This window comes from Mus pahari, chromosome 20 (genome assembly GCF_900095145.1).
Source record: "Mus pahari chromosome 20, PAHARI_EIJ_v1.1, whole genome shotgun sequence".
Lineage (NCBI taxonomy): Eukaryota > Metazoa > Chordata > Mammalia > Rodentia > Muridae > Mus > Mus pahari.
Genome location: NC_034609.1, coordinates 17,216,082 through 17,243,544, shown reverse-complemented (window position 1 = coordinate 17,243,544; position 27,463 = coordinate 17,216,082). Strand labels below are relative to the sequence as shown.

The 27,463-nt window shown below is 47.6% G+C and overlaps 1 protein-coding gene across 1 annotated transcript in view; it reads right to left on the bottom strand.

Moving 5' to 3' along the window:
• The window catches only part of Slc6a2 (solute carrier family 6 member 2), a 38,953-nt gene extending 29,669 nt beyond the window's left edge, over positions 1 to 9,284 (bottom strand). The window contains exons 1-2 of the mRNA XM_021220318.1: positions 9,174 to 9,284; positions 7,851 to 8,154 (exon numbers count right to left, since the gene is read on the bottom strand). Of these exons, the coding sequence (XP_021075977.1) occupies positions 7,851 to 8,124 (274 nt within the window). The 5' untranslated portion in view covers positions 8,125 to 8,154; positions 9,174 to 9,284. The remainder of the gene's footprint in view (positions 1 to 7,850; positions 8,155 to 9,173) is intronic.
• Between the last annotated feature and the right edge of the window lie 18,179 nt (positions 9,285 to 27,463).

The following is a 27,463-nucleotide window of genomic DNA, read 5'->3' as shown; positions in this document are numbered from 1 at the left end:
TCTCCTTTCTTCCACTTAACTTCTGCCTCTGTCCCTCTCTCACAGGAAGGGCCCTTCTGGCATCTGTTCACATGGCTGACAGGGATAGTTGCAATAAGTATAGCTCTGACTGGGGTGGGGTGGCATGGGCTTAGGGAAAGTAACGTCCCACTTAATGGGAACCACACAGTGTATGCCAGGCCACACTAGTTGTACACAGTAGCCATTTAGAACCCTCATGAGAGATAAGCACCACTCTGCAGGCAAGGGAACCAAGGCCTAGAAAAAAATCAAGGTCCTTCTTCACACTGGGAAACATTTACAGCATAGATTCAAAGCTGGATTTTCCTGGGTCCCATTCTGCTGTCACATGCTGTAGGTGTCCAGAGCTGGCACTGATGAAGGAGGCTCCGTCCTAAAACTACCGAGTAAGTCTGAAGACTAAAGTCAGTGCCCCAAGGGGAATCGGGGGAGGGAAGAGCCAGATACCGGTGCTCCGATGGTGGTTCTGAGATTTGCCAACCCAGGGTCCACATCGTCTTTAACATGGCCAAGGTAAAGAACCCTGTCAATCCATCACAGGTCTGTTTTAGCTCATGCCCTTAACTCGAAACTTCCAGATGGTACCACCAGTCCAGCACACATCACTCAGTGTGAAGCCCATCTCCCCTGCTGCTGACTTCAAGTCACAATAAAGTGAGGGAGCACAGACATGGATGGATCCACGTGAGCCACAGTTCTCCACAGGAATGACTCTGATGTGGACCAATGGACATTTCATGCACTACAAATCTCAGAAGACACTAGAATGGTGACACAGGGAATGAAGGAGGGGTTGGAAGGAGGAGATGAAAATTGTATTTTAAAAATTTAATGGGGACACAGTAAGTATAAATGAGGAAACAGAAAGTGTCCATGGTTCAAGGTCTCTGTTAAAAGAGGACATTAAGTAGCACACTTGTGTGAGCTTTCTTATAAATAATAATAACAACAACAACAACAACAACAACAACAAAGTATGGCTGAACAGTTAAGAAGGAGCTTCAAGGAGCCTGTGGTGGACTGAGGACACCTCTTTATAACCAACTCTGCACCATCATCTTAGAGCTAAAGGCTGCATACAAAAGTACTAGTCTGAAAGGGCCATCGCTGTCATGCCCTAACGTCCCTGTATATCTCCTATGTGGCCGTGCATTGCAGTAAGCTTCTCACAGGGCTTGAAAGTCCAGAATCCAGTCATGGCTCTGAAGTGCCCTTGTTTCGTAATTGCAGGGCTCACATGAACAGACCTGGGAAAACCAGAGCAGGATGTACCTCTGTGAGGGCTCAACTTCTAGGAGATCCCCCAAAACATATGACTTCGCAGCCTCACATGCTCATATAGACTCATGCAATGCTAGAACTAGATCATGTACGCGCACATGCATGAGCAAACGCACACATGCATTCACGCACGCACTCACTTTCACATCATCTTAGAAGAAAGAGAGGTGTCCATAGAAGTGTCCACTGTGAAAGAGACTCTGGACAAAGGCCTTTGGGTAGATCTGGTAAAAATTGGAAAGCATACGTCTCTCAGGGCCACCGAAGCTTCCAGATATCCCTCCATGGCAAAGAGATTCTGGAATTTTCTGTGTAAATGCTGTTTCGTCAGGAGGAAAAGCCACCGGCCACTGAGATCGTTAGATAGCCTCCTGAGAAGGAAAGGGGATCTGCGTAAAGGTGACTGGGGATAGGGAAGGAAGGGCCACTGAGAGGAATGGGAGGGTCCGACTCTGAGGAACTTGGATGAGGTCACCAGAGGCTGCAGCAGAAGGAGTAAGGTCATCTAGAACAGCCTCCTGAGGACAGACTTCCGTCAGCGTTCAGGCTAAACTGAGTAGTGAGAATGCACAGGACAGTTTCCTGAATATCTGCAGCTCATCTGTGGGTTGTCGCTGCCTGAGGCTCCCGTCAGGCCCAATAGTGCCTAGGCTGATACCTAAAATAGCCAGAGGTGGTCTCCTGGAGCATCTCAGGGTCTCGTATCTAAGTCCAGCAAGCTACCCAAACTCTTACAGAACTGGGACACGGTCCTCGTGGAGATGTGGCTCAAAATAACAACTCCAGCCACAACTGTTCATCAAAACGTATCTCCTTCCTACTTTGACAAGAGACCTCTATAATAGTTCTGTTAAAAGGTCCAAGTTTGGAATTCTCAGCTCTTAGACTTCAGGCCACATGAGAGGCCTCTGGCATACGCTGGTGGGCACTCCTTTCTGTCCTGTGCCTGGGTTCTATTCCCTGAAGGCAATACCATGACCTGCACATTTTTTCAACAGATCTTTGGAGCCATTTGGCCAGGAAAACCCAGAGCCAAGTACCTGTAGCAGCGCTGAGTAGAGGGACAGTGACTCTCTCACTTTTATGTGACTCAAGCTGACCTCCTGCCCGAGCCTTGATACTCAGGGACAGCTCCAGTCAAGTAGCACACTGCCCTGTGGAAGGAGTCATTTCCTCCCAGAGGTCAGTGGAGGTGGGACTCAGGGAAACGGAGGTAAGAAGCCACTTCTCTCTATGCGGTACTTCTCCTTACATGGTCATGCCTCAACTTGACTTACCCTCATGGAGTCTGGTTCCCCGTCTCCTTCCTTCTAATCTCTTTAAAAGGACTAAATCTGCTTGGGATGCTCAGAACTATATTACTACAGGAAATGTGACCCACATAGGATTGAGTACAACCTCATTTCCCGCGCTCGAAGAATATATAGTACTGCATGAACTTTTAGAATATCTGCAGCAGACCGTAGCTCCCTACAGGCAGGGATTGTCTTCCATGCATCTCTGTACTAGGGGCTGGCATTAGCCAATGAGTTTCTCTTGAATAAACAGGTCTCTGTAGTGACTCATATTGAGGATACGACGAGTGAAAGCCCTGGGCCTTCTCCAGCGGTCCTAGAATTTAGTCCTCACTTAGGCAATTGGGTTTGAGACTGTGGGGCAACATACTCAGATACCATGTAAGAAGGGATGCTTCATAGAGATCAGTGGCCTCCGAACTCATTTCCCTCAGCCCCACCCCAACTGACCTCTGAGAGGAGCTGATCCGTTCTACAAGGGCAGTGTGCTTCTTGACAGCGGCTGTTTCTGAGTATTTTTTTTTTCTCCCTATTAAATCCCATTTGGTTGGGAGCAGCCCTTCAGCTCCGTTTGTCCAGCTGAAAGTAATGGGCCACTCGATCACAATGAGCCTGCGTCAGTTCCTTACTCCTTCAAAGTGGTGTGCACACTCCACAGCTGGTGTACCATGATGGTTGGTTCTTTGCGCCTCTGAGCCAAATGATGGGTCACCTGAGCAAGATCCTTATGTGGATAAACCTGTATCCAAACTGGACATAAAAGTATCAAGTTGGAAAACCCCAGGTGCCTGTATCAGCACCACCCCCATAAGCACTACTGCGGATTCCAGACATTTGCGTAGTGAGGCAAGTATGCTGGGAAGTCGGCGTTATAGTATCTCATGCAGGACTGCTAAGCCCTCTGTCCAGGTGTGCAGTCTTTAGTGACATGCTGTAGCCCAGCTGTTCTCAACCTTCCTAGAGTCCTCGAGCCTCCTTAAACACGGCTCCTCATGCTGTGCTGACTTCCAACCATAAAACTATTTCATTGTTACTTCAGAACTGTCATTTTGCTACTGCTATGAATCACAATGTAAATATGTGACGTGCAGGATATCTGACATGTGACCCCAAGAGGAGCTGTGATCCACAGGTTGAGAACCACTGCAAAAGACTGTCTGGACACGTACAAGACCCACCTTTTGCCTTCTAAATCTGCCACACTGTGGTCTTAGGTTTAAGAAATTCTTTTTTTTTTTTACCTTATCCTCCCCTTCATCAATTTCTCTTCAGAACAAATTATATTTATCTTAGAATTAGGACCTCACCCTATACCTGTATTAAGTATGTAACCAGAATCATAAAAAAATATAAAAATGGCAGCATTTTTGTTTTGCCTCTATTATGTGACATTACCCAAATACTTTAATCTATATTGTCTAATGTTATCTGGTCCTGTAGAAAGAGCTAAAATTACACACTCCCTTTGCTACACAAGGAAATTTAGGCTTAGAGACACCATATGACTTGTCCAAGGCCACTTCTCTATCAAATACCATACTCTGAGTCAAAGCCAGGCATGCTCAAATCAAAGGATTCACAGTCACCACAAGATCCAGTGCAGAGCTCTGTCCATGCACAGAGGACAATCCAGAGGTCACTTCTAGACATGCGTACTCAGCCACCTGCATATTTGTTCCTTTCCAGAAACCAGCACAGACCCGACCTTGGGTTCAAAGGGAACAATCTGGAAGGCACAGCCTGACATCCCAGCAGCTGGTCTTCAGGAAGATGTTCAGACAGGCTGATCTTTGACAGTAATTCATTCATAAAATATTAGCCAGAGGCATAAACTATTGGCAACTTCATCATTTCAAAACATTCTCCAGTCTGGGCCAGTATAAACACTCAGACTTGGAGGGTTCTATGTTAACACTGGCACCAAAGAACACAAAGACCCAGGGCCAGGCTGGCAAAGAACAGGATGATGAAGCCTGGCTTGTATACATCTGTAGTCAGGGCATCGGGGAAGCAATGAATTGTTGGGTTATTTCAAATTATGCCCCTTTATACCAGGAATATGCCTGTGGTCACAGTGAGTGGTGGGATGGGATTTAAACTCAAGTCTTTGGCTTCTTCCAAGATTGAAGAAAAACCTGCCTGCTCACCTGTCTCTGGAGCTGAATTCAGAATTATTGAAGGAGAATGGGTCCCCACAAAGAACAGTATGAGGTCTCAGCAGAGATGAAGGCCTGGGGAGGTAGCTGAGCATCCCCTGGAGCGGGGAGTGGGAGCACTAAATGAGAGTGCTCTATACTCCCAGATGATGGACTGGACTATACTACCCTTCCCCAGAGCAACTGCAAACCTCCTAAGCAGCCATGGAAATTCACTGATAGCAGCCCTTCCCCCTCAGCCAAGATTTCCACAGCCCAGCCTCAACTTGCCTCTCGCCCTTATCTCTCCTGGCTTGTTCCTCTCCAGAGGAGCCTGTTCCAGGTGGATGCTAAAATGCTGTTTTTCCAAGCCCTCCCTGTCCAGAGCAGCTGAGTTCCAGCCACAGCTCTCTTCCCCTGAGTCACCACTAAACAGCCCCTCCTTAAACCTCTATAGCAACAGTTGCTCTCCTATCCCTTTCCTATGGCATCCTAACGATGCTGATTAAAAAGCAGCAGCTACACACTCTGAGCCATGCATCACATAGGCTCTGCATGTGCACTGAAGGATTTAGTCCTTATCCATGTGTGTAGCTGAACAAGACTGATTTTATATATATATATATATATATATATATATATATATATATATATATGAGAAAAGGATAGAGAGTTTGTCCGAAGTCATACATGTTAGAGACTGGAGACTGTAACTTCACAGCCAATACTCTTAATGCTTAGACTGCACATGCGCACACATGCACACACACATACATACACACACACACACGTATATATGTATGTGGGTATGTATGTATGTATACATCAACATCTCCAGCACCTCACTGTGTTAGTTCCTATAGTGTTTCTGCTATGGTTTGTAAAATTGACCATAAGTCTCTTAGAGATTGGGTTATTTTGTTGATATATTTGCTCAACATAAGTGGGTAGGAACTGTCTACCACATTCCTAGGACTTGAATCTTATTGGGGATTAAACACTAACAGTCTGTGCCCTCAACTTTTCTCAGACTGCTTGGAAAACAGGTCCATAAACGGCAGATCATGGAACAACTCAGGATAGGCCGCTCCAGGATGAGTATACGCTGGAAAGGGAATGTATGTCAGTCAACTCCAAAGAAAACTTTACATCTGTGACAAATTTGCGGCACTCTGTCCCTAGGCTCTCAACTTATCATCCAGCACACAGCAAGTGCTCTTTCCAAAACACAGCAGTGGCCAAGTGGACAGTGTCAATGAGAACCCTGGAATACCTATTTAGCTCACGTGTCAAGTTGGCCACCCGTGTTGCTTCGGTTTCAATGGCATATCACAATGGAAAAGACTTAACACAGCATAATAGCAAGGACTTCTGGGAACCAATGTCCCAGACAGACAGAGTGCTAGCTCATACATCCAGGTGACCCCTACAGAGCCTAGCATTATGTCCTACACTGAGCTAACCCAGAGAAGTATTGCTGATTAATGACAGGCTGTCTGATGTCTAGGGACAAGCAGTCTCAGACAGTCACTAAGGACACACAACTTGCCCCAAGGTCTCCCAATTTATCATTTATTCTTCATCTCCCTGCTTGCTACAAATATAGATTGTACCCTTTTGCTCTTGTTACTATTGGACCCCAAGGACCAGAATGCTCCAATCTGCCCAGAGTCCCTGGAGGATCTGCAACCACAGAGTGAGAAAAAGTGTCACCTTTGGGTTGAGCTAAAGCCCACTTTGTCATTATATTTGTAGGAGTCAATATAACATTCTTCCTTCAACATTTCTTAGGCCTTTCAGGCATACCACGACGTTATTCAGATTACCCAGATGCCTATACTACATGAAACCTTTGTGTGTCTGTCCTTTCCTTAGCTTTCTCTCTCCACCTATCAGCATCTACAGATGAGAGCACTGAGCCAGAAGAGTAGAGACAGGAAGCATTCCCTGAGACTTGAGACCTTTGTCTTATCTGGGGTATCTAATGGTTACAGTCTCATATCAGGAAGGGCTCACAGGACTTCTCATCAGTTGGCTCCTCTTCCTTGGTGAGAGCTGATGCTTCTGTATGCAACACAACTCAGAGCCACCTGCTCTCTTGGGTGACCACACCCTCTTTACAAATACGGAGTCGTGTTTATCCCAAAGCAAGTGTCCAGACAGAACACAGAAATAAAGAACCGGGCATCTTGGTTTCTGAGGGCACACGCTTCCCATGCCCCCAGACCCCTGTACATTCTCACCCTGCCTCCAACTGATTTCCCTTAAATTCCAGGACAGAATTACTACATGGCAAGGTGATCCAGCACAGGCCAATACCTTCCTCTAGAAGCCCACAACACTAGGCTCTGTACAGGGCGCCTCTGAACTTGTTTGGTGGGGTTAGGGTGGTTTGGCCATGCTAGGCTCCAAGCCCTTCAGAAAGGAGCTTGAGGTTTTCCATTGTGCTGGATGTGACCGCTGGGATCCCATTCCAGGGCACATGGGTAAAATGACAGCTCATCAGGAAGAGGACGAAAGAGCTGTCTGCTGGGTGTCTTCTCTAGGGTCGCATGCACTGGGCATCACAACTTGGCCAGAGCTTGCAAAGTGCAAGAGGACACTCCTGTCTCCCAGGACTCCTGCCTCAAGGCCCAACATCTAGTGTCCTGATCTCGAAAAGGCTGTGTACACTTACCCCTGCAGCCCACGGGTGATCCAAGGGCTCTCGTTTTATCCAGCCTAGTGTCTGAACTCCAAAGCTGAATGCTAGAGTTACCACCATCCTGTGTCCCGCCAGAACATCCCAAACTCTTCTGGGACCCTTTCAAGAACTTCCGGATCTCTACTCCCTTTTTCTGTACCGCAGCATTGACTCTGAATTCCTCACCCAACCAGATGCCCTCTATTCTGTCCCTGAGCCCCTGTGCCTACTATTGTTCAAGGTCCTGCCTCTATTTCCCTAATGGAGAACACTCTGATCCTATTTCTCGGTGCTCTTAAGAGTTCTTTCCTGCACACTAAATTTGTTCCTGCATCTCCTCTTCTCCTCCATGTGCATCCCTGCTCCCTCCCCAGCCAACGCCACAAGAACAGGCAGCATCCCAAGCCCAAAAGCCTTAGCCAACCCTGCGCTCACCACCACCATTCTTGTAGCAGAGATAAGGGAACCGCCACACGTTGGCCAGGTCCACCGCGAAGCCCACCACGGACAGCAGGAAATCAATCTTCTTGCCCCAAGTCTCTCGGGGCTGCGCGTCGCCGTCCTGGGACGCCAGGAGGCACTGGACGCCGTTGCGCTCCTTCACCACTAGCAGATCGGCGGTTTTGCAGGGCCTCAGGGGCTGCTCAGGCAGCGGGTCCGCCCCGCCGAGCTCCGGCTGCACCTGCGGATTCATTCGCGCCAGAAGCATGGGTGCGGCTGGAGAGAGGGACTTCGGAGGCTCTGGGGACACACCAAAGTTCTGCTTGTATGAAAGGAGAAAAAGCAGTCAACAAGGCTTGCCGCCCGTTTGCACCAACTGAGACCACCCAGGGGAACCCAGACGTCAGGATCCGTGAGCTGAGCGGGACTCCCGGCTTCCGAGAAAAGGAGCGCCTGAGTTGGGACTTTTTGGAGACCGAGTTGTGACGTGCGTCCGATTGGAACAGAATTTATAGGTGGGGACCTCCTTGGGCCGCCCTGTGGGTCGGGCTAAAGAGCCCACCGAGGTCTACCTGGATCATTCACTGTCTCCCCTCCCCTAAATGCCAAGTTTCCTGAGAGCCCTGAGGGACCAGAGTTGACTTAAGGGCCCTCCCAGCTCCGGGGGGGTGGGGCGCCCTCCGACAGCACTAGGAGCCTTGGGGACACTCTAGAGGGTGCAGCCGCTCACGATGTGCCTCGGAGCCGGTCCGCACACTTACCGGTCCCGCGCGCAGAGCGCACTCACGTGGCGGACAGCACGGGGATCCCGGGCTCCAGCCCGGGCTGGGCTCCGCCGCGTGGCACTCAGGCGGGGCCCTGGGAGCGCTGCGGGCACCGGGTGGCCGGCAGGACGCGGGCTGGCTGGCTCTGGCCGCGCCAGGAGGAGGCCGACCTGGTAATGTAGCCTGTGCCCCAGGTAACGCGCCTATTGCATTAGCCCCGCGCCCAGCCCGCTCGGTCTGGAGCCTGTTAGCGCTAATGCAGACTGACAGCGTGGCCAGGACTGGCAGAGGCGGGGGCGCAGCTCCTATGGGCTCCGGGGTGGCGGGAGCCTGACTCCCAGGGACTCGCAGGGACCTGGCTTAGCACCCTCTCCTACTCTTTGGCAAAAGTAGCGCAGGCAGCTCCCCCAAACACCTGGCTCTCACCGCTGGACAGATGAAGAGAGCGACAGATTCCCAGAACTCGGGTTAATTCTGTCAAAGGGTGGTTGGTAAGGATAGGGGAAGTACCCACCACCCCAGTGCCACCAGCGTTGTCATACACCCAGACCACTTAACCTATTTGGTGAGAGTTTTCTCCACTAGCAACATGGGAACTTGGTGCTCAGATAAGGACTGTGACTGGTGGCCTGCAGGCTGGGCCTTTGGGTCAGTGTTGTTTGGCCAACTCTGCTGATGGAAAGGTCATAGCCCTGGATTTTATTCCTGGCTCTATTTGTGACCAGACTGTGACCCTGTTCTTGGAGTCTGTGACCCTGATCTATAAGACTGAGAACTGATACATAATCATTCTCAAAAATACCTCCCTAACGCCAAATCAAGCCTTTACAGCTTCCCACAAGTGGACAACACCTTCAGAGAGTCCGTTGTTTGGTCCCGGAAACAGGAGCAAAACAGGAAACACATAAATAAATACTTATTATGGGCGAGAAGACTGGTGTGGTATGGACTGGGGGCAGGTAAAGCAAAGTAAGGAAATGGATGGGGAAAGCAGGGCTGCACATTTTAAACCATATGTTCTATAGTGTTTAAGCGTGGACTGGAAAGTTCTTGTGTCTGAATCCACCCTGCAAGGAGAGCCACAGAGACAATTCCCAGGTATTCTCAGTCCCATGTGCAAAGAACTTAATGCCCTCAGAACTGGTTGTGATCATGGGAGAAGAGGAAATTGGGGGAAGCCAAATAAGTTAGGTCAGCAGGCAGGAATGTAGGGAAGACACAAAAGCAGTATGGGAAGGCAATTAGGTAAAGACTAGCCACAGGGACACTCTTTCCACACTTGCGACATTCCAAGCTCAAAGCTACCCCCCAGGGCACTCATTAGTTCTTGCTTCCTTCTAAAGTTGTTCAGGTCTTAGTGAAGATATTCCTTCTCAGACTCATGCATTTAAAGTTCACCCCCATTCTCTATCAGATCACTGAATTAATTAACTCATCAATTAATTATCAATTAACCCCATCTCCCCTTTAATGGCAGTTGCACTCCAGAAGAATAAAAGCATTGTCTACCTTCTCCAGCTGTGTGTCTCTGGCAGTAGAACTCACTAAACACTATATAAGATGAACATGTGACGAAACGTATAGATGATATAGGGTGGTATTTAAAGAATTTTCACAGACAGGGCCAGCAACACAGGTATCCCGTGGAGAGGATACAGAGAGGAGAGGAGGGGACAGCCAGAGGGTGGGAGGTTCACCCTGACCTCTTAGGGACTGGTGACAGGAAACAGGAGATTAGGCCAAGGGTGGACCTGAAGTTTCAGGATGAGAACTGGAGACCATAGGTTCCCGCTCATCAAGAGAGGTCATCTCAGGACCTCTGTGAGCTTCAAGAGGCCTGATATGTGGGAGGTGTCAGAGCAGAGCTGAAAGGGATGCTGAGTTCTCCTGGTTCCCCAGTTTCTGGTCCCTCCACCTATTATGGATAAAGACACCGGAATCCCTCTGGCTAACCTGTCGTGCCCTGCTCTGTTCCATGCCTGTCCGGCTAGTGTTCGATCTCCGGGAATCTCATTCCTAAACGCCTACGAAGCACCCCGCAATCCTTCTGCAACCCCAGAGGACCCCCAATGTCCCCTCCTGCTCACCTCATTTCCCCCATCTTTCCAGCCACACACTCATCCCCAGTTGCCAGAGAAATTCTTGAAACTCAAGACCAAGACCATCACCTGAAATCCCACAGACGTTGCAGCGTGGCTGAATGAACCATAGATGCAGAACAGTCTCCTTTAGGATGCTTGGGATGTATCTGCCCACTTTTCTACAATGAGCATTTGATACTTGGACAGTCGGAAAAAGGTAACTCCCAGTTTCAAATGATCCCCCTGCCTCTCCAAGACAATACACACACAGGGTCAGCAGTGCAGACAAAATTTTGTTTGTCCATTGATTGCCATTAATTTGATTACTATTAATTTTATCACCATTCATGTTCTCCTTGCTTTCCCCCAAGTGTTTTCTCCGTCTTCAAGACTGCTCAGTGGTTATCAGTACTTGCTGCCCTGGGAGGAGGAGACTCAGAGTCGGTTCCCAGCACCTACATGGCACCTCACATCTGTCTGTGACTACTCTTTCCTCTTCTGACTTCCACAGATACCAGGCACGGACGTGGTGCTTAGACATCCGTGCAGGCAAAACACTCATCCACAAAAATAAAATAAAATAAGTCTTCAAAATATACTTTCTTCTTTAGCACCTGGGTGATACTTAAGAGTATGCTCTTATGTCCTGCTGAGGTCTGAATATGCTCTTCTCATCCTTTTGGCTGAGGAATTCCTGCTCACCCTCTCAAACCTCCAAGGCCAGTGCAAAACCTTCCCCAACAAGCAATGCTCGCCAGAGTCGGATCCTACTTTTTATAGGGCTTCGTGTGTTTGCCTGCTCTAGTTATTTGTGCAGCTCCTCTGTGCCTGATAAGGATGGTGTCTGATCTAACCTCCTTCATGGCTGCGACTGCAGAAACTCATATAAACCAGAAGGGAATGGGAGCCTTCCTTGCCTGGGATAGTTAGTGTTGGAGTCATTCAGACACAGAGCTTGAGACAAAGGTCAGAACGTGTGAGGGAGGGACCTTCTGGGAAGACTTGAGAGAGTTGAGCAAGCAGGACAGGAAAGGATGTGAGACCAGGAGAAGGTGGGCTAAAGAGCATCTCGTGAAATCAGCAACTGGTGTCGTCATCCTGCTGGGACCTCAGAGGCACAGCATATGCCTTGGAGCTGGCCCACCGAAGAGAAAGCCAAAAGGCTCACCCATGAAATTTGTTCCCAGTTATCGACTCTCCCAGTGCTTCCTGTCCGACCTAGGATGGGTATGTGTCGGCTGCCAGAGAAGAGTCTGGAAGCAGAGCCCCAGGTCCTGGAAGCAGAGCCCCAGGTCCGGGAAGTGTCTGTTACAGCATGAAAAGAAGCATTCCCATCATGCCATGGATATTACCAGAAGGCTGATTGGCAAGTCCTCAGAGTTCCCCCCTGTGGCTTCCAAGACATCTGGGGGACTCAGTAAGGACACCAGGCTGGGGCTGTGCCGAAGGAGAAGATGTCTCCTCCGTCTCCGGCCCAGACTCCCTGCTCATGGTTCTAAGGGCCATCGGGGCCATGTGGCTTCTCTCCAGCTCTGTGCCCTGCCTACCAGGTGGCCCGAGGGCAAGTAGTGGGCAGGAGGCTGCAATATTATCAGAGCTAACATAGTCTCTAGGGAGGCGTCATTTCCACTTACCATGGTACTTGGTGACACAGGCCATGGGAGGCAAAGCAATCGCTGGGGCTGTTAGTCCATCTTTGGTCATCTTCCTGCAGACACCAGGCCTTGATAAACAGAGCTTGGGCTGAGGTGCATCTAGAATTCAAGGGGCTGAGTCCTGGAGGCTTTTACAGTCTTTATGTTTAAGGCATCATAGGAGAAATTAAAGCAGGAGCAAAAGAACATTCCTGTATGAGAGCTCTCTCTCCCCCTCCTTCCCTCCTTCCCTCTCTTCCTCCTTCTCTTGCTCTACCTGTCTTCCCTCCCCTTCCTCCCTATCTTTCCTTCTCTTTCCATTAGAATATTAAATATCTTTCACTGAAGCTAGTCTGCCCAGGGTTATTGATCATTGGTTTATGCTGTGTTCTAAATGCAAGTAGCATTAACAAGTGTCCCCCCTTCCCCAATATAAAAGCCTTCATGAGTTAAAAAAATTCTGTCTCCACCCACTTACCACTAAAACCCCTTGGGGTTCTTAAAGCTTCTTGCCCAGAACTTTGTAGCTCAGTCCTTGGTCTCTTCGCTGTCAAGTTCCAAGCCCAGCTGGCCCTCTGCATGCACTGGAGAGCAGGCGATGGTCCCTCATTAACCTCCACATTTAAATCATCTGCCTGGATCTCCGCTCTGGGTTTCCAGCACTCTGGATTCAGCTACCCTCTGGGCCTCTCCACATGAAACAGAGGCAATGAGCACCTGAAACTGGCCACAAGCAGATCAAAGCTCCTGGCGCCCAAGTCTGACTTATACATTAAGCTGCCTCATTGCACATTAAGTTGGCCTCAGTCTAGGTTACACTGTCTCCCTCTTTTTGGCTCCTCAAGGCAGTGAGCTTGAAGTCGTCCTAACTGCTCTTGCTTCTCCTATCAGCTTCTGTGGATTCTAAATCGCGTCATGTCTCTGCACCTCGGAGGTGACTTGCCTCTTCCAAGCCTTGTTATCATCTCCATCCAGGATGGCTGGAACAGTCTCCAGGTGGCCTCCCCTGCTTCTCTCCAGTCCTCTGTGACTTGAATCCTCTAGGACTACCAGGAAGACACTTTAGCAATGTGTTCATGCCCCCGTTACCCTCACTCTTTTCCTTTAATGGCTCCTGTCTTATTTGGGACAAAATCTAAAACTCTTCCCTAACCAATGAAACTTGTTTGCACCGGTCTGGGGAAGCCCTGCAGCCCCTATATCAATCAGGGACTGGGGTGTGAGAGGTAAGGATATCTTGAATAGCAGTAGTACAGCAGAAAGGGTGGCTGAGGTTTGGTTGGACTATGCAGCTGTGGCTGAGGCCATCATGGAGGTGAGGTAGGTCACAAAAAAGAGAAGCAACACACACAGCAAGAGAACAACCAGGAAGAAGAATGGTATGTCCAGCATACATGGTTCGGTCTCCCCAAAGGAATGGGGGTTTTCCTTTCTTTCTGTGCCTGCCCACACCGATCCTTGGATGGTTTTAGCATGGCCATCAGAGTTACAAGACAGAGGTCAGATATCCAGCTCCTGTCTCTCTCCTGGGCAGAGGGAATATGATCAGCCTGGCACTGGGTCTTTGTCCATCTCAGAATATCAAAGCAGATGGGAGCTCAGAAGAAACCATGAAAGCTGTTTCAGACAGGTATCCCATGAGTAGCCACGTAAGTAAGTCCATAAGGAAGCAAGGACTTGCTTCCCAGAGAGAGCACAAATGCACCATTCTTAATTGAATGTGAAATTCATAGAGTATAAAAAAAAGCATAAAAACATTGGGTATAGTTCACAGTTCATAATTATTATTATATGTATCCACAGACTCCATTCAATCCTCCCAGTTAAATAGGGCGTCCCCATGTCCCACAAGGCTGTGATCTAACAGTATACACACAGCCTGTCCTAAAGGTAAATCATCGTCCCTATGTTGTTTTTTATGGTATTACCACCTATGGATTTATTCCCAAATATTGCATTGTTTGGTTTTATTATATAAATTTTTTAGATTTATCCAGAACGATGGCATTTGCCATAGTCCCCTCATTTTTATTATCGTATATATTCATTCTGTGGAATGGATGGTCACAATTTATTTATTTACTGGGCATGAAACACATGGAGTTTAGGGTTGTTTCCAGGGTGTATGTGTGTCCATGGGGGTGGTCGGGAGGAGTGTGTTAATATTTCAAACAACCCTATACATAAACGTGTTAAAATGTCCACATCCACATTTACACGAATTTCTCCAGGGAGTGTTCTTGGAAGTTCTCTGTTGTTTGTTTTTGTTTTTTATTTTTGTTTGTTTGTTTGTTACACTGTACTCAGCTTAATGAAGAAATGATACACTGTTTTCTAAGTGATTAAGCCAACTTGCCATTTGCAAGTTCCTAGTTCTCGTCTTCAGATCCTCAGTAGCATTGGTGTTTGTCTTCTGGGATGTTGATTCTTGAAGATCTTCTGAGTGGGAGATGATATTTTTATCGTGGTGAACTTGCACTTCTCAGATTGTAAACGTACTGCTTGCCTTCCCCCGTGTCTCTGGATCCCTTGTGTTTCTTTTTCTTCTGGAAAATGACAGCACATTTGGCTGGTTGTCTGTTGGCTTGTCTTAATTCATAGAAGCCCCTGAAGCATGCTGGCTGCTCATCTTACTGCGTTATGCGCAAGCATCCTTACGTGGTTGCGCAAGACTCTTCTGCTCGGTTCATGATTCTGATACATTACCACAGTTAGGTGTGTCCACCTTTTCTTAGTGTTTATGTGTTTTGGTGGAATTTGACAAGTTCTTCCTTTGCTGAATTCTCCTTTATTATATGTTAAAATTTCACAGTTTGGGCCCTTCATATTCATATCTGTGATCCATTCAGTGAGAGTTCCTTTTTGAAGGTGTGTGGTGGTAATTCCACTTCATTATTTTTTGTGAGAACAACAGATAATAAATTATCTTGGTGACAAGTTGTCACTGCTCTGCTTTGATTAGCAAAGAATTCTCTATCTTAAACACTTTCCTTCTATAGTTTAGCTTCTTCTGGGCTTTCTCTTCTAGTCTACTGACCTATTTATCTGCCTATAAGCATCAAATACCTCACTAGCTTATTAACCATTACTTTATATTCCTGGCTAGAGAGAAAACTCACCAGTCCTTCTTCATTGAAAGTGCCTTACCATTATTTCTGCTTAAATTCTATATTCACTTGCAGAGTTTTATGGGGGACTGGATCACTACACTTCAACAGTGACTGTTCTATCCGAGTTCAGTCTGAAGAGAACCAACCTCTTCACAGGGTCTGATCCTCTCATCTGAGAATAGAGGGCATGTCTCCATCTTCCTTGGTACAAAGCATTTAAACACTTTGTGGAACTTTGCATCAGAAGGAGAATGGCACCAAGGCTAAAGCACAGGCCCAGAAACTGCATGGCCTGAGTTTAATACTATCCCCAGCACTGAGTGCCTGCAAACGCTTGGCTGAGATTCTGTTTGCCGGTGTCTGTTTCATCTTTAAAGTGTGTAAGATGCTGCTGCTGGCGGTGATGATGATGGCGATGGCGTGGCAGCCTGAGCAATGGTGGTGGTAGTGGCAGTGGTGGTGGCAGTGGTGGTGGTAATGATTTACCTCATGGAACTGCTGAGGGGATGAATGAGTAAATAAAGCACAAGGCACTTAGAACAGCATCCGCAAATCAATATTTCCCATACATTTATTGGAAGTACAGAATTTGATCCCCAGAATTTTAAGTTAGGCCTACCTAACTTCAACTTTTATGACCAGAAAGAGTCAGAAACCGTGGATGGTGTTACGGCTGTGCGTGCAGCTTCTGGAGTTATAACTAAGAGCCAACTTCAGCGCCGCACATCAACCTTTGTTTGTCGGATGACCTTCAGATTCGATTTCCCCATCTGTAAACTGGGCATGATGGCCCCTATCATGGGAGTGTTTCAAGGCTCTGTGACTATCAGTAGGATTTACCGTTGCAAGGCTGTCGCCTTGTTTGCCGTGGCTGCTTGCTTTATCTTTATCTGGATCTTTGTCAGTCTAGTAGATTCCCAGGCTTTGTTCTGGACTCCTGGATTGAGTGAATCCACAGCTGGGCCAGGAATCTGCATGCTTATGGCATGGTTAGGGTAAACACCAGAAGCCCAACCTCCTGCCTTTCCCTATATCACAAATGAGCACAGAACTCCACACCTTTCCGTTAGGAACATGGGATTAAACCCAGGCGCCCGCTTACCAGCTTTGTCACCTGACACTGGTGAGTGCCTCGGTTTCCCATTTCTGACACAAGATCATGATGGAATCCATCTCATTGAGTAGACACAAGGCTTAAATGAATCCGTGACTGCAAAGGGCCCAAGCAGGGCTGAACGCATGCTAACACACAATGGGTACCACTGAGCTGCACAGTAGATCTTTGCTTGCTGCACAAAGTGATTCTAGGCACTGTGCTAAGTTTGCTTCATAGAACACTCACTGTTGCTATTCGATCTACTTCATAGGTGAAATAGTGGGACTGAAAATGACCAAATCCCTTGTCTTGGGTAGAAGGGCTAGAGTGGGACTAGATGGGACTTGAGTTCAGGACGTATACACTTTGCCACTCTCCCATCCCAGGGACTCAGCCACTTGCTATTTGGTCGCCACCCTCCTCCATGGTCCTCCCTGTTCACAGTCTCCATTCTCAGTAGCCTGCTCATCCATTGTGACTAGAAACCTTGAAACTGATGCATCTCTGAACCCCAATCGTATATACCTGCCAGATGCTGCCTTCTCTAGTCCTCTTGCCTTTAAAGATTCACAAGCTCTACCCAGGCTCTTAGACCCACCTCTTTCACTGTCTTTAGAACCTACCCCAAAGTTGCCCTTTCTCCTCTTCTCTTCCTCCCTGGGAGGTTCCCACTTGCCAAGACTTCGACACCCAGAGACACACTCCCCTCCCCACTTTCCTCTGCTTTATCATCTTCCTCCCAGGGAGCTGAGAAAAAGAATCCTCCAACTCACCCACCCCCAGGCTGTACATCCTTCATTAGCTGGCACAGGTTAATCATGACTCTAAGACTTAAGGTTTTGGTCCCCTGACACTTGAAAGGAGACTCTTCCCATGCCACCTGTCATCATGTGACGCTCACCAGCCATCCATCATACCAGGTGGTCTGGTTATAAAGGTTGGAGAGGTAGACGAAGAGTCTATAGGTCCAAGTAGAGTCTTGATAGTGGCAGGAGGAGGAGGGTCCAGGTTAGGCAGGTTTCTCAGTAATAACAGAAACAGGGTCACCCTCCATAGGCCACTGTTTCCTGTGATGAGTCACCCAAAGTTCACAGGTCCCTATGAGGAGCTTAGCAATTCACACTGCTTCAGAGCCATGAAGTGGTGAACTAATGCCACGACTGACACTCAGTTCCACCATCATACTAGAACAGACATTTCCATGGGAAAATGGGGAGATGGTGGTCTTAGGAGATGAACCGAGTGCTGTCTTCAAGTATGGATATGTATCCTCTAAGTATACAGTCATTGCAGGTAGATCCTCTGTGGCCTTACACTGAGATTAGCCCATAAATGTGTGTGCAGATTTGCCAAATGATAAATACATGCAATGTGTATTTGGGCAACATATATCATACATAGATGTACATAATATACTTAGCATGTACTATTAGATATATGTATGCGTATATATCCCTAAAATATGTCAGTATATCCCTAAAGTTCTATATTAAATACATGTACGTGCATACATGTATACACATATATCCACATTTCTCTGAGTGTAAGAGAAAACAACTAATTATAAGTGAACTTTGTAACTAGTAAATATACCCATTTAACTATATAGAGGATATTGAAAAGAAAGGCGCAGCCTTGCAAAAGTTCCCCTGACCACTCTCCCAGTCAGTCCCCTCCCTCTGCCCAAACAGAAACTCTGCCCTGACCTCTGATGGCACGAATCCCTTTCGCCTGTCTAAACAATAGAGAGCATCACTTTGCGTATGTTGTAAGTTTACATAAATGCTATCATTCTGCCTGAATCGGTCTGCAAATGTTCTTGAGATTTTGCCAAGTTGATATGTAAATTTCCTTTCTTTAAACAAATGGGTTTGATTAAGGAAAGCAAATTGATTGGAAAGAAAACATCGAGACTACTCCAGGACAAGCGGAACATGGAGTCCCAAAACCTAGCTACCACTACACCCACCCTCACCATCATTCCCTTTTATGGTTATGCAAACTGAGGCCAGGGACAGTGAAGGCTGTGTACCCCCCTCCAGTCCCCCTCCAGTCCTCCCCCGTCCCCATCTGTGTGTGTGTGTGTGCTCCTATCACAACAGAATGAAGTTCCAGCCAATGCCTGAGACCAGAGAGCTTCCCTATTATGATATGTTGGCAAGAAATATTGCTCTTTATTTCATCCCACCCATAATTAGACACCAACCCATTTCCCGGACAAAGTTACTTCTCAGCCTTGAACTGCGGAAAGTAAACTGTTTTGTTGAATCAATTGCCTCAACATTAAGTTGGGGGTGTGACTGCACAGGGAGGGGGGGCAACCTGCTCCCACTAAAGCTGCTATCCAGCCTTCAAAGTTATGACAAGTCTTCTATCAGCAGCCCACCTCAGTGACCTATATTTTAATGTGTGCTATTAGATTATTGCTAATGAGACATCTTAGGGATAAAAGAATTATGCTCCCTCCCTGCTCAGGCCATGGTAGAAGTACAATTGAATTAAAGGCTGGAATCGTTTAGGACTCTGCTAGACAGGCTGTCCCCCAGGCTGGGCCTGAATACAGATATTAGGCTTTGGAAATTACACAGGAAAAATAAGTATAATTGATCTAAGGTAACCGCACTCGTCTAAATTAAATAATGTGATTGTTACAGGCAGAGAGGCTCAAGATGAGGAGCGAGGCGGAAAAGGCTCCCTATCTGCAAACAAAGTTAGAAGGAAGAGCCCCAGGGAATTGACTTTTCCCTGATGAGCTGCGATCCCCCCTCCCGGCAGCCTCTTGGTAGCAGTCCACTTGGTAGCAGCAGGATGGGAACCTGATCTGGGTGTCCTAGAATGTGAGGCTGGCCAGGCACCCCACCACCACCCTCATTCTCTCCCAAAACTTGGGTCTGGGGGGGGGGGAAGCTCACAGCCCGCCCCCTGCTGGCTGACAGATGACATTTCTGTCTTGTGTGTTTCCCCTGTGAGGATGCTCTCTCAGCTCTCAGGGTTGTCCAAGGTCCATTCATGGTCATCTCACCTCCTTGGAGAACATTTCCTCCTATCCCATGTCATCACTTACGTGACAACTGCATCTGAGTGCCAACCTCTGACCAGCCCCTGACAGTAAGTCAGAAGACCCAAACTGTGTGGGAGTTGTTCCTTCTTTGGGCCCCCCAGGCAGCATCCTCAGCTCTTTCTCTGAGTCTATGTTACCTGGAGGTAGCCGTCCTCTGGAAGCACACAGTGGCTGGTGCTGGCATCACTTGTCACTGGGGAGAAACAGGCCCATGATTCTGTGCACTGAGAGCTCTCACCTGCTGGCACTTCTCTCTCCCTTGGCTTCGGTATACCCCACACATGGGCAACTCAGTGGACAGCCTGGAAAGGAAGATGTGGTTCCCCCCCCCCAAGGATCTTGCCTGCTGCAAAGTACTGCTGCTCTGGGGCCTTGAAGCCCGCAGTGAAGACTTAGAAGTGTCACTCTCTTGTGGTTAAAACCATCTAGAAAATACACAGAGTGAAGACATTTTCCTCTCACCTCGATCCTTTCTGCAATGTATAGCTGGTCTTGATTGCCATCTGACCAGGACTCAAAGTCAGCCAGGAGACATACCTCTGAGTGTGTCTGTTGGGGTGTTTATAGAGAGACTTAACTTGAATGTGTGCGGCACCACTGCACGGGCTGGAAACCCTGATGGAATAAAAAAGGGAATAGGAGTCGGCGGATTTCTCATTTCGAGGCCAGCCTGGTCTACAGAGTGAGTTCCAGGACAACCAGGGCTACACAGAGAAACCCTGTCTCGAAAAAAAAAGGGGGGGGGATAGGAATATACCACCCGAGTGCCCACACTTCCTGAGCTGCCTACATGTCAGCAAACTCCTGCAGCCACAAGCCACTCCACAGGACCAGCTGTGCCCTCCAACCCCGTGCCAAAAGAACTGTCCCCCAACTTAAGTTGCTTGCTGTCAATATCTGGTAACAGCGATAAGAAAAGTCACTAATATCCTTTCACATTCCTCCCTTTCGTCTTCCCTTCCTTCCTGTCATGAGCATTCCACGATCCACAATCCTGGACAAGATAGGTTCCAGGAGCCAAAACTCGAATGACAAATAAGACAACTCAAGTCCCTCCTTGACCTCAAGGAGAAAGGAAAGTCTAGAGAGTAACTAACAAAAATAAATACAGCATGGCTATGCATTGATAAAGGTTCTGAAGAAAATGCCAGAGTGGTGACAAGCCATAGAAAGTCCTGGAAGGGCTCTTGGCTGGTCCTCAGCGGCCCCTTCTCTGAGGCTTCTATATCAGAAAGAAAGAAATCAGGAGACCTCAGCCCTGTGGAGAGCTGAGAAGGATTGGCTGTGTCAGAGGGAGCAGCAGCATCCGCCAGTGTCAACCGACAGAGGCTGAACACCAAGAAGGCCATGGCTTGCAGGTGGGACTGAGGAGAGGTGAACAATGACCTGGTTTTCTGGCCCCTTCTGGCAATTCTGAGGGGCTGTGGTTCCCCTCTCCTATGAATAAGGACTCTAGAAATGATTTTGGAGTAGAGCAACCTGACTGAATCTGTGTTTAAAGGGTCTGGAAGGCTGCATGGTGCAGGGACAGGGTCATGGGTGGAGGGGGTTGGGGGGGGGTGCTGATCAGCAGGTTCCAGAGTAGTCCGGAACAAAGGAAGAAGAGAAGAGGCTCTTGTCCCAGAGCAGGAGGAGAAAAGATGATCGGGATGACGTTGTAAGGCCCAACCTAAGGACAACCTGTGACATTTTCAGATCTGAAAATATTATTAAGGCAATACAGGCAGACCGGACATTGGCTCTGTTTCTTGACTTTCAGAGAGGAGATGGGACTGGCTCAGAAGCCAGTGATCCAAGAAAACCCTTTTTCTACCTTGCAAGCAAAGTCCATTCAAAGGCTGCTAGCCCCTGACCGGCTGTGGACATCGCACACCACAGATTCTGGCTCTTTCAAGTGCATATATCTTAACCATGACCTTGTGCGTAGAAAGCTGGCTTTCACTGTGGGAACAGAAGAAAAGGCATCATTTGATCAGGTCTCCGTGTAAATTCCTGCAGACAATACTTTAAAGGCAGAGTTCAGCTCTCTCTGCCTTTCCCAGTATTGACTCACCCCCCCCCACACACAGTGTTAATTAAAAAGAGAAACATTGCAGCTCCCACAGAGCCCCCATCCTCCCCATTGTATCTGCACAGAATCATTTTTTGGCACTCAGCTTTTCCTCCTATATAATCAAGAGACGGTTTCCCAGCATTTACTTCAGTTCTTGCATCACAAGTTCTTTCTGTAGGGAGTAACCAAATGATGGATGTATTGCCTATGATGTGGGCTAGCACAGACCATTCTCCAAACATGGCGAACCTCCAGCCCCATTGTGTCCTAGAACACAGAAAGGAAGAGGGGAGCCTGGGGCAGGGTAATCTGCCTGCCACAAGGGACCCACATATCATTCTGTAATTACTTGTTTCCAGCTTCTCCTACTGTTTGGTCACCTGGGGTCTTTGTGAATTCTTCATTACTTTCTGATTACTTGACTTCCGTTTTTTTTTTTTTCCCCATGTTACCTTCATAAGGAGTTTAGTCCAGTGATTCATCCAATTGACTTCCTTATTTCTTTATTAATTTACTTTTTGATAGACACATATATAATGCATTGTGGTCATATTTACCTCTCTCCCCCTCTCTTATTCCTCTCTGACTCCCATCAACCTCTTTATCCCCAAAAAGCTTTTCTCCCGCTATGTCTTTTTTGTTTAGTGTTGTTTCTGTTAGTGAATCGCTGAGTTTAGCCAGCACTACCTTTGTGGGTATGGGTATGAAGCCATCCCCAAAGGATGACTACTAGCAGGAGATAGGATGCCTGTTGTGACAGATACACAATGCTCTTAAATGCATCCCTCACCATATTCACATTTCATGATTGACTGGTCAGGATTTGTTTTCCTATACTCTTCGGTCCATACAAAATAGTAACTCAATATGTATAGTTCAATATATTGGCATAGAGGACCCAGATAATAAATCCAAGAAACCACAGCCACCCTGGGTTTTGACAAAAATACCAGACATACACATTGAAAATAAAATAGTATGATCAACACCTGATGGGGAAACTGGGTATCAACATGCAGAAGAATTAAATTAGATCTTTACTTCTAAGCCTGCATAAAAATCAGCTTCAACTGGATCAAGGACCTCAGTGTAAGAAGTCGGGGTGTGCCTTAACACAGGAGCACAGGCACATTTCCTGAGCAGGATTCCAGTTGTGCAGGGAATACAGTCAACAGATCAATAAATTGGACCTTAGAAAACTGAAACAAACAAACAAACACAATCCCAAAGCAAACCAAACCAAATACAAAACCAAACCACACCACACCAAACCAAACCAAACCAAACCAAACCAACCAACCAACCAATCAAGCCAACCAAGCCAACAAAATGTCTTCATGTGGCCAACAAGATGGCTCAGCAGATGAGCCTGGCAACCCACGTTCCATCCTGTAAATGTGCTTGTGTGTGTGTCTGTGTGTTTGTGTGTGTGTATTGTGTGCACATGTGCACACACACACACAAATTAATCTGTTAAAATATAATAAAAAGGTTTTTTTCTCTTCTAAAACAGCTTCCTCAGCAAGGAAATGGTCAAGGAAATAAAAATCCCAGAAGAGGATAAAATCTTGGCCACTGATACAACAGATAGAGGATTCACTTCTAGACTGTAAAAACAAACAAACAAAACAAAACAAACAAACAAACAAAAACGAAGAAACAGAACATGTCAAAACCTACTTGACCTTTTATGAATTCCAGACTCCCATGTCCCCACCTGCCCATTTCCATTCCTGGTTCACAGAAGCCTGCCTTATATTTAACTGTCCTTGGACAATCACAAATTACCACACTGTCGGTCAACCCTGTGCCCTCTAGACTACAGCACTTTCTAGATCATTCTGTTATTGGGCTGAGAGTACCATTGTCAGGGACGAAAGAAAAATCTGAATTTCCTTTTAAAGAAATCATGACTGATTCCAAGCGGGTTGGAAATCACAAGCGGTGGCAGTTAGGACAAGCCTGTTAAGGCAGGCCTTTCCAGGGCAGTGGGGAACTCCAGACCCCATCAACAAGCGCCCCTCTCTGCACTTACTACCCCCCCAACAGTGACTATTACACCCACCTGGATTCCTACTGGCACAGAGTGGGATGGGTGTGGACATGCAGCCCGTCCTCTCTTCAGATATCTGTGATGTTAGGCCAGGAGGGTCTGCTTCCCTAACTCTGACCCTCAGAGTCACACAGAAGCTGATAACCAGCCATCCTGCAGACATTTGAGTGTGGGAATGACAGCTCTCCCAGTCCTCCTCAACCCACCACCCACCCACCCTTTTTTTCCTCTTCCTTGGGCCCCTCTGTTTCTCCTCTGTTTTTTAGGATGTCTTAGATATTGGTTCTAGAGTTGCCTCTGGAATTCAGCAGCTGCCAGGATATCAAAGCTAATGGCTGAAGAGTCCCCAGGAACACGTTTCCTCCCTGCCTCAGCCATGGATTTGTCTCAGCTCTTCTTCACCCAGTTTGCTTTGATTGTGTCCCTGTGGAATATAAACACGAGCCCCAGCCCCACCATCCTGAAAGATCTTCCACCTGCTCTATCACCAGGGGGTGGGGGTGGGGTGGGGGGTCATAACCATTTGTGATCACTCAGAAGGATACCCAAGGGACACTGAGTAGCTGTGGCACTTCACAGTTCAGGGTGGATCAAGGAAGAACTTATACCTCTGTCACAGGGACTCACTAGCCAGGACCTTGTAGAACACCCGGAGGCCTGGTCACGCTTTCTTAATTCACCTAGTGCTTTTCAGGTTGAGAGATTCTCTATAGAACACCTGAGTTTCTGGTTCATAGAAAGCTGTGGGAGTTCCCTTTGGCTAGCCTGAATTTGAGGGAGGGTACGCATTCTTCAGATGATGTCCGACTCCCTATTTCCATAGCACTGGCTTCTTTGTATCTATCTTTGAGATGTTTGAACGTTTGCAACCCCTGTTATTGACACATCTCCCTCTTCCGGCAAGCATGCACTGCCCCAGAATGTTGGCGCTGTCGGATAAGAGTTATCCCTGCTTCTCTGTGAGCATCTAGGATTCCCCATTCCCATCTCCCTCCCAGCCATGACTAGCCATTCCCCCTCCCCTCCCCCCCCATGCTTATCTACTTTAGTGTTGCCAAACTGTTGCAAGTCCAAGTCCGGTTGGCCCTTATCTTTGTACCTCCCACTCCCTCAGGGCACCTCTTTCCACCAAACAAGCACCCCGCAGGATCGACTATTAAGTCCTCTCATCAAGGTTAAGACTAAGGCTCAGCATTATTATTGTTGTGGCTGCTTTTGTGTATTTCCTGCATATAATAAGAAAAAAATTGAAGCCTGGATCCTCAGCGAAGCATAGTGACATCAGATCTACAGGTGGGGACCAGAAGAAAACAGAACCTAGTCATTGTTACCATTGTTCTTACAAGACTTTAGAATTTCAGTGTGTGTCTAGGTGAGATCATCTAGATGCAAAATTCAGAGGTAAACAATGAAAGGTGAGATGGGCTGGATGTATCAGAACCAGACTCCAAAGTAATGCCCTGGGGGGGGGGGGCATGGCACCTGGATTTGGGAGACTGGGAGGCTAGACCTAAGCAGACCCAACACAGCAAACACTGAGTCACTTGCCAAACACAGGGCATGGCTAATTTACTCTTGGACTGGTCAAACACCTAGGACTGCTATACTTTCGCTGGCAACCAGTGAGTAAGGCTTGGGAAACAGTTTCTGTGTGCTGTCCAGAACACACCTAGGAGTCCACAATAGCTGGAGTCATCTCCACTCTTTCAAGTGACACAGGGGCTACAGACTGAGACCAAATTCTAGACAGCCAACAGTTCCTTAGTGCTGCTAGATCCAGAGCATGTATCATGAAATCATGGCCATCTTAGGGGACAACAGCTATTCTGTGAGCCAAGGCTGGCGTGGGCCTCACTCTCTGGGCCTGATGTCATCTTTTCTCTACGACAGATTACCACGTTCGTCCAGCTAAATCTTACCAAGATAAAACAAGACCCCACCCAGTTCGGTTCCGGTGAACCAGCATGGAATTCCAAGTGCAAACACATATGGGTCGATCCTGATATGACCTTTCTCTCCTGAACCGACTTCATTTCTTCTATATGTGAGAGAGAAGTTGGCAGCTCCTGGTACATGCCTTCTGGTTGGTTGGTATAGGCTTGTGCTTTCCACAGACTTCAAGATCTGAAAATTGTTCCTACCCCATAAGGCCTTCCCCACTCCATCCTGCATTCATCCATTTAGTTGCTACAATAAAGCACCCGAGGTAGGGTACTAAATAGAAAATGAACCCTATTATGCCTATATTTTTAGAGAATGAGTGTTTAAGAGCAGGAGGCCCCAACTGTTGTGCCTTGTGTGAAGGGCTGGTGGCAGATGGTGTCATCATGGCTGAAGTATTGTGGGATCAGACAGTAAGAGAAGCCAGAGATTCGGAGACCAGGCTTGTTCTTTTTGTAATAACTGACAAAGGGGACCATGTTAATCTTTATTTAAGAGTAGACACCCTCCCACCCCACCCCCCAGTGCTCTAATTCTTTCCTATTGCTCCCCATCTCTCCTAGGTTCCACCAGCTGTCAACATCACCGCACCGGGACTCCAGGCTTCTAGCATGGATTGAGACACATTCAAACCATACCTGAACTGCAGCCCTCGTGTGCAAGAGCAAGCTACCCTTTCCCCTCTACCTCATGCTGAAGCAAAGGCTGGAAAAAAAAAGAAAGCTTAACTCAGTTGGTCAAGCACGCCACAGCCTTATCAAAATAGGAAGAAACAAGTTAGGAACATTGCGGTATTGATCCTGTTTGGGCCATGAAGCCTGCCTTGATTGGGGAGAGGTGATAGTGGGTAACACCCCTGGAGGAGATGTGGAATCCCTGTTGCTTGCCTCATGGAAGAAATAATTATTCCACTGAAGTGACAGATACACGAGTTCTTCGTCTCATTCTTGGTTCACCCCTGCCAGGGGCCTGGGTACCATAATGCCAGAAGAGTTACAGAGACTACCCCTTTGAGAAAGAAGCCCTCCCAGGTGTGGGATGGTGGCTACAGCCATGCTGAGGTGCAGCAGGGATGCATGGTAGGGGAGAACTGGACAAACAGTGAAATCTGACAACAGTTTTGAGAGTCTGTTCTCAGCCACCTAAGTTTTCTAAGGCCTGCAATGCTAGGCACTTCATTTCGGCTTGAACTAAGAAACAAATGGCTTCCACTTGAGCAAAGAGGTCCAGAGAGAGGACAGAAGCTCCTGGAATGAGGAACACAGGCAGTGTAACAGAGAGAGAGGTGACTGGGCTCTAGCAGCTTAGATCTGGTAGGCGAAGCAGCATCTCTCGGGAATTATGACAAAGGCTGACTCTTGAAACCTTGAAAGAGAGGAGGGTTTCCCATAGCTCCTAATGGTCAGTTTGGCAACATTTTAGTCTTCACACACCAGCAGTAAATAATTGAGCAGCATCAGCTTAGTGTGAGAGATGACTCCAGGAAAGAGGAGTGAAGGAACTGAGAGAACAAGAGCCAGAAAAAGACGAAGGTAGAGGTCAAGGTGTGCTCCAGGCTGAGCTGTGCTTGCATCCACCACAGCCTCTGCTCTGGGAGCCTCCAGCCTTGTCCCTGGATGGAATACAGAAGCTTTGCTCTTGGGTTTATAGAGCACTGCCCACAAGGTCTTACTGGACACTGGCTGCTGGGAGCAGAGAGTAGAAAGGCACACTGTACTCCCTCGAGGTTGTGAGGTTGTGTGTGTCACACCCAAACGTGAGTCTGAGGCACCTCTAAGAATTGATCACAGCAGCTGAGAGGAAAACCAGAAGTG